Below are 14,212 nucleotides of genomic sequence, written 5' to 3'. Positions count from 1 at the left end.
CCACCCCCCAAATGACGCCTCTGGGAATAAGCATTTGTCAGGCTGAGAACTCTTTGATAAAAAGTTAAAACTTGTATCAAAGTTTCATCCTATGATACCACTTAGTTATATTGATATTGTTTTAAATTAAACTCACCTCACCACATCTCGATGGAATAATATTGCAAAAAAACATTATTACTATACATAAAGTTATGGTTTGTTTATTAGGAGAAAAACAACAAAACGATGTTATGATTGGATATACATTAGTTAAATGAGCGAAATATAAATTGTATAGTCGAATAAATACTACATTTAAAAAAATTACTTAACCATTGTTTCGAATATTTACAACAAACCATAAAACGCGTAAAGGACCACAAAGTTTATTTCTGTAAAGGAATTAAGCGCAACACAATGAGAAGCATGGCGAAATCAAAATAAAGCATTACACATGCGCGCTGGTGCCGGCGGCTGTTTCATTGTTTATTCCACCTCTCTGCACGCTCGTCTGCACGCTCGTCCACTTAGAATTCATAAACTCGATCATTTTATTGATGTAAAGTCGTCCTTCAGTATGCCGCCAAAGAAACGAAAAGATAACGGCGATGATAAAAGTCACAAAAGGAAAAAAACCAAAAGGAATAAACACGAAGATGACGACGACGAAGATGATTTCAGTGATGGGGACCATGGTGGTCCGGTCTTATTTGACGGGATTGATGCTCTGACAGAAGCCGGAGATAATGGAGTGGCTGCTGACAGCAATCTAAAAGTGGTTAGTGTATGTTTTTCTCTAGTATCTTTTTTTCAATGTCTTGTTTTTTTCAAGTTTTTACTTTTTTATATTTTTTGTTAATTAATATTTAATTTTAACTGTTAGTGCGTTTGTTTTATTTGTAATTTGTATTGTACACTGCCGTATGCTTTCGTTTTTGGCATTGCATTTAGACAGTTGGAGCAGTCCGTAGTGTCGTAGTGGTGATCAGATGCTGTTACCATGGTATCTCATATTCAGTAATTTTGTAAAACTGCTATCAGAGAATAAAATTTGCATAATACAATTTAAGCATTAGTAACTTTAGCAAGCTGAGTACATTATAAATTAGCAGGTCGCATAACGTTGAAAAATGCGGAAGCGCGCGCGCTGAACTTTAACGAATTTTTCTGAAAGTGAATTTACATTGTTATCGCAAACTCGCGTTTTCGTCGTCGTTATTTTTGTTTATTTTTCGAAAATGCGCCCATCTATATAATTTTTGGTTGTTATGAGCGATGAAAGAAATGTGTATTATTATAAAAATATTTTTTCTTTGTTGTTGTGAGTCACATTTGTTGCAGACTATTCGCTACGAGGTTGGTGTATTTTAATTTTTTTTATAAAGTTAGTTAAACATGGACAACACCGATTTTTTTTGAAGAAATGTGATAATTAACCAATTATTAACATTCTGTAAAAATATTTTTGAAATTAGAGTATAATGAAATTTTTTATGGATTTTTTTCCGCGTGCACCGTCGGCCACTAAAATGCATTGTATTGGCTGTGCTTTTTTATAAGAATGTTCATAACTGCTAAGTTTCATGGGCAACACCGATTTTTTTTGAAGAAATGTGATAATTAACCAATTATTAACATTCTGTCAAAATATTTTTGAAATTAGAGTATAATGAAATTTTTTATGGATTTTTTTCCGCGTGCACCGTCGGTCACTAAAATGCATTGTATTGGCTGTGCTTTTTTATAAGAATGTTCATAACTGCTAAGTTTCATGGGCAACACCGAGTTTTTTTGAAGAAATGTGATAATTAACCATTTATTAACATTCTGTCAAAATATTTTTGAAATTAGAGTATAATGAAATTTTTTATGGATTTTTTTCCGCGTGCACCGTCGGTCACGAAAATGCATTGTATTGGCTGTGTTTTTTTATAAGAATGTTCATAACTGCTAAGTTTCATGAGCAACACCGATTTTTTTGAAGAAATGTAATAATTAACCATCTATTAACATTCTGTAAAAATATTTTTGAAATTAGATTATAATGAAATATTTTATGGATTTTTTCCGCGTGCACCTCGCAGTCACGAAATTCAAAATGCGTTGTTTGAGTTGTATTGGTAGTTTTTTCATCAGAATGTTCGTAACTGCTAGCAACAACGACAATTTTTGAAGAAATGTGATAAATAACCATTTATTTAACATTCTGTACAAATATTTTTGTAATTACAATATGATAAATTTTTTTTTGATTTTTTCCCATGATCAAAAATCCATTGGTTGTCTGTGTTTTTGGAATAGAATGGTCATAACTATTAAGTTTCCTGCTTGATTATTATTATTATATTATATATGATATTATATATATAATATATTATTATTAATAATTTTTTAAGAAATGTAATAAATAATCATATATTAACATTCTGTAATATTATTTTTGAAACTGTAATTCAAGTGAATTTTTTTAATTTTTTTTCAGCCATGCCACAATTAGTAAAAATAATAAAATTAAAAAATAGTTGAGACATAATTTTTTGTTCAATTCATTATCAATTTATTTTATAGTTATTGGTCAGCCAACCAGTCTGAACCCAGAAGCTCCTTCATGCAGTTCAACAGCTGCCCAACATATATATATATATAAATTATAATATAATAATAAAAATATAAATACCATTGTAATATGATTATGATTATTAAATTTTAATATATAAATAATATATATAAATTATAGATACATATATAATTATTTTATAATTATAATTAATCATTTATAATTAAATTTTATTATAAATATAAATTATTCATAATTATTATTTTCTTATTATACAGCTGTTATAAAAACAAGAAGAAAAATTGTGTTGTGTTCAATTTTAAATCGTTCTTTTCACGTCTTGTGCGCGAATGTAACGCTCCATGCTCACTTAACATTGAGCGCCACTCTTAACATGGCGCAAGTTGAAAGTAAAAATAATTCTTTCAAAATTCGTTTTCTCGGTAACTATAAATGCTACAATAATAAATTTAGTATTATTTTAATCAGCAAATTTTACTTTATAAGAAAAAGTAGTTTATATACGAAAAAAATTTTTTTTAAAAAGTCGTGCGACCTGCTATTATAAATGCATTAGATTAGTTTTTATTTTATTCTATTATTTATTAACTTAGCACACTGAACAAACAACATGATAAGATTTTAGAGCCAGAGAAAGAAGTCGGTGAACTATTAATCAGTGGGGGAACAAACTGGGACATGACAGGCAGGAAACAACCTCCTAAAACAAGTCAGCGACACTTATTTTTTCAAGAGTTTGCTCTTTCTTAGACCCCTGATTGTGGAAACATCAGTTTTTTTTTATGGTTTTAATAATTAAATGTATGTTAATAATTTCCTTTTAGAATTGACCTCAACAGCGGGCAGAAATTTGTACGGTCCACACAGAGTTTCAGTATTAAAAGGAGTTCCCATCAGAACTATAGCGTCCGGTTGTTTGGCTTGCCACAGTGTCGTCATTACAAGCGAAGGAAAAATTTATTCATGGGGTCTGTTCTATAGATGTTCAATAGTTTATCAGTTCATTCTACAAAATGATGTTTGTGTTTAAGCAATGTAAATTATGAAATTAATTTGTTTCGGTGAATATTATCTGTCAAATGAAATTCTTTCAAAAGGACGCAATGACTTTGGCCAGTTAGGACTTGGGGACAAAGATCGAAGAGATGTACCTACTTTGATTGAGTCGTTCAGTAGTCTGAATATTGTAAAAGTTGCTTGTGGAAAATCTCATACTTTATTTTTAGTTGGTGAGAAAAAATTTGTTTGCTTGATTTTTTATGTGGTTTGATATGTGTTCATATTTGTTTGATGGTTTATCTGGAACGTTATTTAACCTTATTTTTTATATAATGTAATTTGTGTTAAATCTAACTTCACTTTTAGACACTGGGTCAGTGTTTGCGGCAGGCAGCAACTCGTCTGGTCAGTTGGGATTAGGCAGAGTCATTCCTCCCATTGTACCACATCCAACTAAGGTCTTTACCATTTGCTATCTATATTTTTTACTAAATTAGTAAAATCGTCAGATGAAAACATTGATGTTTTTCATTGCTATCATTATTATTGCTTTTTTCATGTTGGATTTTTTTTTGTTACAAAAAAAAAAATTATTGTCTGTATAGTGTGGATGTTGTCTTCTCACACCACAATCAGTAACATTAATGATTGCATGAAAATCTGACTAACCTGCTGTTAAGGTGCTACATAAAGGTCCCCCTGTGCAAATGGTGGCCTGCGGTGGAGAGTTCAGTGTCATCGTCGACCTCCAGGGCAATCTCTACAGTTTTGGTAGTCCTGAGTATGGCCAGTTAGGGCACAATTCTGATGGGAAGTATTTCGTCACCAGTGCGAAGGTTATCGTTAAGATTACATTTATGTCATCCTTTTTGCTGTTATTTTATTACTGTTATTGTATTTATTATTATTGTAATGGCTATTATTATTATTATTACTTTCCAATTGCTGCCGGCAGATGAGTTACGACTTCAAGACACGTCCACAGAGAGTGATGTTGTTTATTGATAAGACCAGGGACGGGCAGATAACTCCAGTGCAGGATGTCTCGATCACATCCGTCGCCTGCGGACAGAATCATGTGGTTCGTTATGTTGTTGTTATTGTTATAGCTAGTGAGTAGTTTTAAGTATTGTGAAATGCTTCATGCATATAATTGCAGGTTTATTTATAGTTTAATTGTCCCACCTTTGAATTGTTGATGTGATAGGTTGGCGGACAGGACATTTAAATTTTTCATGCTAAATCCTCTTGTCCTTCATGATTTCTTAACTTTTTTTGCATTTGTTTGTTATTTGCTCGTCTTCCAGATTGCCCTGGACAAGAAAGGGCGTGTATTCAGTTGGGGATTTGGAGGGTACGGACGTTTGGGCCACACAGAAGCCAAAGATGAAATGTTACCTCGCCTTATAAAGTTTTTTGATGGTCCTAATCGGGGAGCCACAATAATTGGGGCAGGTTCCACTTACTCTATGGCAGTCTCTCAGACAGGTTTTTATTTTCTTCAGTAGAAATGTGATTTTTTTAGGTTTAACAAATTTTTATTTGTTAAACTGGTTTAACATAGAGCTTGAATCTAATTTTGAATAGTATGAAACAGTCTTCAAAAATTTAAGTCGATGAATGTTACATATTCAAAAAGCTATCATTTTTTAAGTAAATATTTAATCATATTTAAATGATAATTTTATACATTCAATTTTTAATGAATTGTAGTCTTTCATGGTTTACATTTTTTTCCTTCAATAACAGGTGTTTTGTTGTTATGGGGTCAGACAAAGCCCACAGGTGAGGCAGCCATGTACCCCAAACCCATCCACGATTTGTCAGGCTGGAAAGTTCGGTGCTTGGGATGCTGGTTTGCACTTTTAAATAATTTTAAAAATATTTGTTTTCTCTGCGGCGTCGATGTGCTTTGATGTTAAGTTACCATACGATCTTTCATTAAGTAAGATATGTTTCTTGATTTTGTAATTCCTACATTTTATTTGTTTCAACTATCGTTGTCGTTGTTATTAATTTTATTATTATCACTGTGCTGTAATTATTTCAGAGTTGTTTGTTGCATGTGGTGAGAATTAGTAAAAGTTTTGATTTTAAAGATATAAACAGCTGCTACTTGCTTACATTACCTAACGTATTCACGGCAAATGTACATAATGTTTCAGTCACAAAAGCATAGTTCTGGCAGCCGACAACAGCCTCATCAGCTGGGGTTCATCGCCTACTTATGGAGAACTTGTTAGTCCATCTACTCTCAGTTTTATTGTTTTTTTTCAATTCTTACTCGATTATTTCTATCTATTTGAAGCGAAACAAAACCTGAAGCCTAAATCCTGTTGGGTATACTTTTATTTTAATTTTAAATGTTTGCATAAAAAGTTTACTTTTATTCTACCATGCTTTGTTTATCTATGTTTATTTTTCTATGGGGGTTTATTCAATCCTTTCATTCATTACTTATAATATTCATAGTGATAGCGATGATAACCATATTGATGCTGGTTTATAATAAGAATGGTAAATCAAAAAATAATTCTGAAGAGAGCATTAATAGCTCACTTTGCAAACCCCCATAACAGTGCTTAGGAGAGAATGGCCCGAAATCGACCTCTACCCCAATGGAGTCCAAACCCCTGGAGGGCATATACATTGAGAAGATCTCGTGTGGGTGGGGCCACACCTTACTACTTGCCAGGAATGTGTCGGAGGAGGAGAAGGCCAAGATTGAAGAGTTACCTGTATTCACTTCATAACATTCGCATATTGTTTTTTGATAAAGTTTATATATGTGCATATTATATATATATAATCGTATTATAGATTTTTATCTATAGTTATGTGTATTATGTTTATTTATCTATTTTATTTGCGATATTATTAATAGTTATTCGTTGTATTATTAAATCAATGATATTAAAAAAAATAAGTTTTTGACTTGTATTTGAGTTTTTATACCCACTTATGACAGATGAATAAATTAACTGTATTTGATGACTATATTTTTTTCATTTATACAAAGCATTAAGACTACAAAGATACAAAGATTTTTTATTTTTTTGTTATAAATGGTTTTCATTTATTTGAGTTATTTCATCTGGGCTCTGTGTGTGTTTGTTGTGTGTGTTTGTTGTGTGCGTCTGCTGTGTCTTTGTGTTCAATCAATCAATCAATCGTTATTCCATGCCACGCAACATATTTTTTTTAAAAGTGAACTATATCAACGATAAACTGAACAAGTATCCTCAAATCTATATAGCGATTTTTTTTTTATTGATGTCCTGTCGTTAATAGATCAATTTATAATGTGAAATGAATGAACATACATCTTTTATTATATATCTTTAAATTGTTTACCATGTTTTTTTAATCAGGAATTTTTTATGCCCGAGATTAGCGTTTGCATTGTAAACCTAAAATACACAAGGGATTTATCTCTATTTACAGCTTCAAGGGTTTGAAGGGGTATTTCAAACAGGACCGGCAAACTGGTTCTTTATACCTGCTTAAAGGCGCAATGTCACTGGTTCCGATCATCGTAAAAATTAACAGGATCATGAAATAATGTGAGAACCTGTTTTAGCTTTGATGGAAGAATTTTTAATTACGAAATTTGAAGTTACTCTTAGTGTAATTGTCGGAAGAAAGATTTAATTTAAATTTAGACTTGCGCTGAGAACTCAATGAATAAATACAAGCTCCCCGTCTGTTCTTACATTGAATTGAATGTTTTTCCTAAAATTTTTGTTCAATAGTTGCTTTAAGGTTAGGTCATGTAAAAACTTACTCAAAGTGTATAGAGTTAATAATGGGATGGATGTAATTTTTATACATAGAAATTAAAATGGTATATTTTCAACATTCCACAATGTTCTTCTTACCTTAAATTCACTTTTAAGTTTGTTTTGAATTTTGAAACAATTTAGTTCGTGGAATATTTAAATTTGCAAAAATTTACTTTTTATGATGTCCGAACTGGAAGAAACATCGTGGATAGAGCTGCTATCCAGTGCAGTTAAGTCTGACCAAACTTTGGGGATGGATAAATTGAAATTAGTGCTTCAAAATTTTAACATTGAGTCCCCTGAGTTCATGGAAATCACATCGTATTTGCGTCAGACCAGTGATGATTTTAAAAATTTATCAACGGCAGACAAAGTGACAACTTTAACTGTAGGTGTTACTTTCTTGAATCATGCAAACCATTCAGTAATTAATTCATTTGAAGGATGCTTGTTAGATTTTCAGAAGCATTCTTTGTTAAGTTTAAGTACAGACAATGCCCAGTTGAGAAATATTTCTGGTTCTTATTTGGGGGCACTTTGTGAAAAGTTAGGTTGCCGTGTATATGCAGACATGAAATTTTCAATTATAGAACTTTTTCACGAAATGAACAATGACAATTCTATTAATAACTCAACATCAGATATTCATGCAACAAATGTTCCCAACACAGAATCCTCTACTAACAACACTCATTCATTATCTCCCATTCATGTAGACGAGACTTCAGCCCAGATTTTCAGAGATACAGTCAGTTGGAAGTGTCTGGATACATGGATCAGTTGCATTCAGAAGATAGCAACAGGCTGTGGCGCCTCATTTGCTCAGTTTGTGGACTCTGATTTGCTGTCCTGTATTTCATGTTCTCTGAACAACAGGGAAAGATTTGTTAGAGAGAGTAGTTGCACACTCTTGAAGACATTTATAATTCAGTGTCAGATTTATCAATACTGGCAGCAACAACTTCAGTCAAAAGAAAATCAGGAAATAACAAATGGTACAAAAGATAAATTTATCGATCTGATATTGAAAGGAATGTCTGACCATTGGGCTGATGTTCGACTGCCAGCTTGTGTCAGTGCCAGAGAGTTCATTCTGTCCACAAGATCCAACGATGAGGATGATTTCGACGAGGGAACACTAAACAAATTTCTACCGGCACTTTGTTTTAACAGGTATGTGTGGATGACTTAATTTTTCAACAGTTTTATTTTACCTTTTTATTTAAATTTTTTAAAGGTATAGCATTGCTATTGGTCTGCAGAGGTACAGCCAGGCAACATGGATGACCATTACAAAAGGATTAGGAAAGAAGAAGATTGAGGAGAACATTGGAAGGGTCCTTGAATTTTACAAAATGCAATTGATCTCTGGTAGTTCTGAATGTAAAGAAATGTCCTGCCAGTGTTTCAACGAATGCATCAAAAAACTCGACCCATCCTACATTAAACCTGCAGTTGGGGACATCTTAAGCACAATGAAGTTGTCTGGCATATTCAGAGATTCGGTTTGGTCAGCAAGGGATGCTGCTTGTTTGCTGGCTCTGCAAATCATTGAAAGTTATAACGAGGAGACTTCTGAATTTGTTCAATATCTAATGGAGGTTGTTTTTTTTTATTCAGTTAATTTTTTATTTTACTTTTTTAATTTTTAAAGTTTAACAGCATTAAATATCTATTATTTGTGATTTATTTTTAAATTGTTGAATGTCTGTACAATGTAGGAAATGTTCGTTCTCACTGAAGATCTAGCACCCACGGTCAGAGACTCGTCTGCTTCGGTCCTGGCTGCATTAATTCGAAACAATGAGGATGGTCTGCCTAGAATGATTGAGAGGATTCAAACTGGTCTGAAGAATATCAAACTAATTTATAAGGATCATGCAAACAAGTCCAAAGGTAGAGAGGAGGAACAAGAAGAATTGAAGAGTGAACTTAAACAGCAAGATAATACACAAAATCAAGTTGAAAATTTGCCCATGACAAACGTAGAAAAGAGAGTGAATGAATTCTTTCCATCTCCAGCCTCACCACAGCCACAAGAAGCAGACAACAACTCTAACACGAGACCAAAAATAACATTTGTCACTCTGCCAACTGGACTGTCGACGATATGTTATTCAAGAAGAAGTGTGGAACCATGGGAGGTTGCAGATGGTTGCATATGTCTGCTCAGAAAACTGTCCACAAATATATCCCCATCTGCCAAAACTCAACTGACAGCTCTTGTTCCTGTTTTAGCTGACTCAGCCAATGTAAAGAACTACGACCAGCGACCGTTTTACGTTCAGACCCTGCTTAAACAGTTACCAGAAATATACGAGGGGCTGGGCAAAATTTGCCTGAAACGTTCGCTAGAGCTGTTTTTCGACGTAATTATAGAGTATTACATAGATACCGACAGTTCGTTTGCCCCTACGCACCATGCAGCCGTTGAGTGCCTGGAAAAGTTGGGACAGCAATTGGGAAAAAGTATTCTGAGAGAGAGACTGGCCTCTTATGATCCTTTATTTGTTGAGAAATTCGTCAAGTTTTAATATTTGTATGTGCGTGTGTGTAAGTGTGGATAATGTCTTATTGTTTTGCAATTTTAATGTAATTTATAATTTGTTTTCTAGGATTATTGTTTTAATGGCTTTTTCGATAAAATGATAAATCAATAAAATATATTTAAATATTGTAAAACAGGAATTGAAAATATCGAGAGTTTAAAATCAGCTGCTTTCGCGTGGAGATAAAAAAAAAAGAAATAAAATATTTTATTGGAAAGGAACAAGGAAAATAAAATACGTAAGTCATAAAAGGGAAGAAAATTTTCAGCAGTTCAATGAAGCTGATGAGGATGATAAAAAATAGGGTGATAATAAAAACTGCAGTATTGATCACAATGTTGGAGGTTAATTTCGAACTTGTTTCTATTTGGATGCAGTGTCATTGCTATCTTTCTTTTTGGGTTTCGGTTTTTTCTTTGCAGTATCAGGATCTTTGTTTTCATTGCTCTTAGGGTCGTTTTTGTTGTTGTTACTATGTACGTTTTTGTCCAGTTCATCGAGTAATGTGTTGATTTCATCGATTTGCTTCTGAAGAAAGTCATCCGCACCTTTCCTCTGTCGAGGTTTCGGAGTTTAATGATTAGTTGATATTATTTAATTACAATCTTAAAAATGAAATCATCGTATGATTCTCAAGGATTCTGAATACTACAATCAAATAAAAGATTGTGAAATGCCTCTTCTCTCGAGGAGAACGATAATTCAATTAACTTATATTTGAGATAATTTCAGTGGCAAACAGCACATTCGAAAAAAATCGGTTCTTTCGAGTTTTGCTTGATACATTCGCACATGATACCAGCATAGATTGTGAGTTTGTTGAGTTCAAAGGAGACAAAATATTTCATCTTCACTTACCTCTTTTTCTTCATACTGCATCTTCATGGCCAGAACGTTCTTCGTGCCTTGTAGAGCATTCGCCATTTTCTTCAAACCCTCTTTGGCCTGTGTCATTTTTTCATTGTCAAGTCATTATTACGTCACTGATTACCATATCATCTCATTAATAATTGCATACTGTTATATCATTATTGTATCATCTGGTTGATATTTGTGTGTCGTTTAATCAATGATATTGCTATCATTGATTGTTCTTTTGTATCTAAACTCAAACGATAGTGGCAACTTTGTGATAATTAAATTGAGTGACAGCAGTATAGACGTAATTGAAATTTCAAAAAAAAAAAACTTCAACTGCAATGATAATGATGAGTTTGAAAAATTTATTTGACTTTGAGTATTGAAATTTCTAACAAAACATTTAATGAATGACTGAATGAATGAATGACTGAATGAATGACTAAATGAAATTTAGTCCAACTGCATACAGAGTTGGGCTTGTCGACTGGTGTCGGCGGGGTAGACGTTGGTTTTATTCCTTCAATCTGTTCCTTCAACTTTTCGTCATCATCCATTCTTTGTGGTTAATTTTAAAAATTAATTCATCGTAAATAGAAAGATTATTACAATGCTTCATTACAATGTTGTTTGGACATGCGTGTACTTTGTGTGAGAAGGTTTTTAATTGTCGTTAAACATTAGCCAGCGTACTTCAAAATGCAACTCTATACTAATAATAAATTAATCGATCAATTAGTCAATCAATCTTTCAATCAATCAATTTTTATCAAATCAAACACACGATGACAAGTCAATCAAGTCGTAGTGCTGCTTTTTAATAAGCAGCTCTAACAAAACTTCGATCTACTTTTTATAAAAGGTTCCTCTCTTAGTTACAATTAAACGTCGGAGCCACGAGGGCTGTGAAATCCTCACAGGATGAGTTGCATGCACCTTAGTGTATGTGCATGCAACATCATATAAGTTATTACGACGGAGTTTTTGCCTAACTGTTGCCGTCCAACTGAACTTTCTCGCCAACCAGCTACAGAGAGTATAAAGTTTTTGACTACCTTTGTTTGGTTTCTTGCTCCAGATCGTTTCTCAAATTTTCCATCTTTTGTTCATTCTTCGCTATCTGTGGTTTGGCACGTGTGTGTGTGTGTGTTTGGTGTGTGTGTATATCGTGTTTGTGTGTGTACGTGTGTGTGTGTGTATTATGTTTGTGTTGTGTAAATATTTATACGTGGGTTTGCACTGCTGAAAATAAAAATATAATGGCGGGCGTCCATTCAACCTTTTCTTTCAGATGTTTGATCTCCTTTTGAATGTCTTCCACGTTCAATTCTATCTGCTCCCTCCATCGCGGGGAGGCTGAATATTCATCACTTGACCTAGTTTTGTTATCTGGATTCTTATTGGCCGAGTCGTTTAACAGTTTCATTTTCCTTTTCAAATTTTCCAAAGTGTCGTTCGTAGTTTCTTTGAAGATTTTGTAGTCATCTATCGATTCCTGTGTTTGTTGAATTGAAAAAATTAGCATGCAATAATCACTATTATTATTATTATTTGATGAAAATGCAGAATACATTCTTAGCTATCCGTTGTGTAGCATGTGTGTGCTTGTGTTGTGCGTGTGTGTGTGTCTGCGTGTGTATGTGTGTTGTGTAAACATTTACGCATGTGTTTGCACTGCTGAAAATAAGAATATAACAAAAAAAAATAAAGGAATACATCCATTATTCGGATCCTTCTATTGATATCATGCAACATGTCGAGATCCTTGTGGGAAGAATTGATTGGGACGTTGGGTGAACTGGATGGCGAAGGATTGGACATCAGTTTTCGCGTCTTTATAACAATTACGTAATTTAACATTGCGTTACATTACATTACACTACGCAATATAACATTAACTTGTGGTTGAATGATTAAATTTAATTAATTTTTGATCAGATGTATAGTCATAATATAATATTCAACTCGTTGTTGCCAAACCAAAACCTTGATGATGTTGTTGCAACATTTTAAAACTACACGTTATAGGATAAATTAGTTCCATCAAATAAATTTTGTTTCGCCGTAGTCTACAAGCTTTTAACGATGTTCTCTTTCAATTGTATTATAAAATGATGTTATATAAGAAGAGCATGTATAATTTATGCTTCTACCTGTGCCTTCAATTTCTCAACGTCCCGCTTGATGTCGTCCAAACTTTCATTCACAGTGGTCTTCCACGTGTCCATTTTCTTAAGGTCGTTCGCATTTTTAACTCCAGCCTGCTTACATTTCTCAAGTGCTTCTTCCAGGTTCTCGTTTCCTCGGCTGCTGCTGCTGCTGCTGACGTCTGGAGTTGCTTTGCTAACTTTACCGACAGCGAGGGCTGGCTTCAGCTTCTGATTTGATGATTTGTTTTTGTGAAATAAAAAATTTATAGAGGTGTGCTGTGTTTAAAGAACTGTACATCAATTTAAACTGTTTTTATTCGAAACTAATCTAAATAATAAAATATTAAAAGTTCATAAGTACTGAAATGCTGTTTTCGATTTTCTGTTCCAGGTTTCTTTCCGTGTCAATGATCATCTTCTTCAGTGAGTCAACCTCTCGAAGCATCAACAGACCCTTGCCCTGTTACGCGAACATTTTTTTATGATGCAGCCCCGACCAGTGCAGAGATGTTCAGATATTACTCCTTACTTACTCATAGTTACTAAAAACTTTGCCCTACAAAAGCGGTAACATTCACACCACACGACGCCAATCCACACCACACGACGTACCTACAGCAAGTACCGCATTATATGCACCGCACAGTAACAATAGCGAGACAAACGTTTTCTACCGTTTGTGGTAATAATATCCATGATAGTTTCATTATTAATCATTATAATCAAGGTATAATCAATAATGAAATTTCACATCAAAGAGAAAATGGTCGCTGATGTGATCAGTGATGTGATGTTGCGGGGAGTAAGTAAGTAACTCACTGCGTTGGGCTTCTTGCTATTGTCCATGGATGGGTAGTTGGAACCAAGTTTGATTAACTTCTCATCTAAGGTGGTCATCTGTCGCAGCGTGTCGCACTCGAACTGCTGCCTGTTGAATACATGCGTCCGTGTGCAATAACAATAATAATAATAATACTTCAATTATCGTCTTCACTTCAAGCGATTTGAACAATTAATTCAAATTTTTTATTACATTAACATTTAGTCACTGTATTGTAATTTGGGGCTTGACCCACTTTTTGTCATTATCACCGAAATGAATTACCGGTATCAATTTGACCTGACCTAGTTAATATTTCGGCCTGGAGTTTTTCCTGCATGGATTTGTGATGATCGATTTGTTTGTCGGCCAGTAGGGAGATTGACTCCCTGATGGTCTTGAACTCTTGGTTCAACTTTGACCTGTCCATCTATGCGTGGGTTATTTATAAAGATTGAGTATAATAATAAATAATGTAGCAGCTGTTTTCTGGT

The 14,212-nt window shown here is 33.6% G+C and overlaps 2 protein-coding genes across 2 annotated transcripts; both read left to right on the top strand.

Moving 5' to 3' along the window:
* The first annotated feature begins 465 nt into the window (after nucleotides 1–465).
* HELRODRAFT_154695 (hypothetical protein) lies at nucleotides 466–6,939 on the top strand. The gene is made up of 11 exons (XM_009018550.1): nucleotides 466–760; nucleotides 3,179–3,274; nucleotides 3,387–3,528; nucleotides 3,658–3,789; nucleotides 3,926–4,017; nucleotides 4,240–4,395; nucleotides 4,515–4,640; nucleotides 4,867–5,047; nucleotides 5,309–5,414; nucleotides 5,725–5,797; nucleotides 6,139–6,939. Exons 1-11 carry the CDS (start codon nucleotides 560–562, stop codon nucleotides 6,310–6,312), a joined length of 1,479 nt encoding a protein of 492 aa, XP_009016798.1. The 5' UTR covers nucleotides 466–559; the 3' UTR covers nucleotides 6,313–6,939.
* A 583-nt stretch (nucleotides 6,940–7,522) lies between these two features.
* Nucleotides 7,523–9,875, top strand: HELRODRAFT_171864 (hypothetical protein; the record flags this gene model as incomplete). Its single annotated transcript, XM_009018549.1, has 3 exons — nucleotides 7,523–8,514; nucleotides 8,579–8,942; nucleotides 9,063–9,875. The coding sequence occupies 3 exons, from the start codon at nucleotides 7,523–7,525 to the stop codon at nucleotides 9,873–9,875; spliced, it is 2,169 nt and encodes a 722-aa protein (XP_009016797.1).
* Nucleotides 9,876–14,212: the final 4,337 nt, after the last annotated feature.

Source organism: Helobdella robusta, assembly GCF_000326865.2.
Source record: "Helobdella robusta unplaced genomic scaffold HELROscaffold_22, whole genome shotgun sequence".
Classification (NCBI taxonomy): domain Eukaryota; kingdom Metazoa; phylum Annelida; class Clitellata; order Rhynchobdellida; family Glossiphoniidae; genus Helobdella; species Helobdella robusta.
The sequence above is the reverse complement of the archived record's forward strand: the minus strand, read 5'-3'. Positions and strand labels throughout refer to the sequence as shown.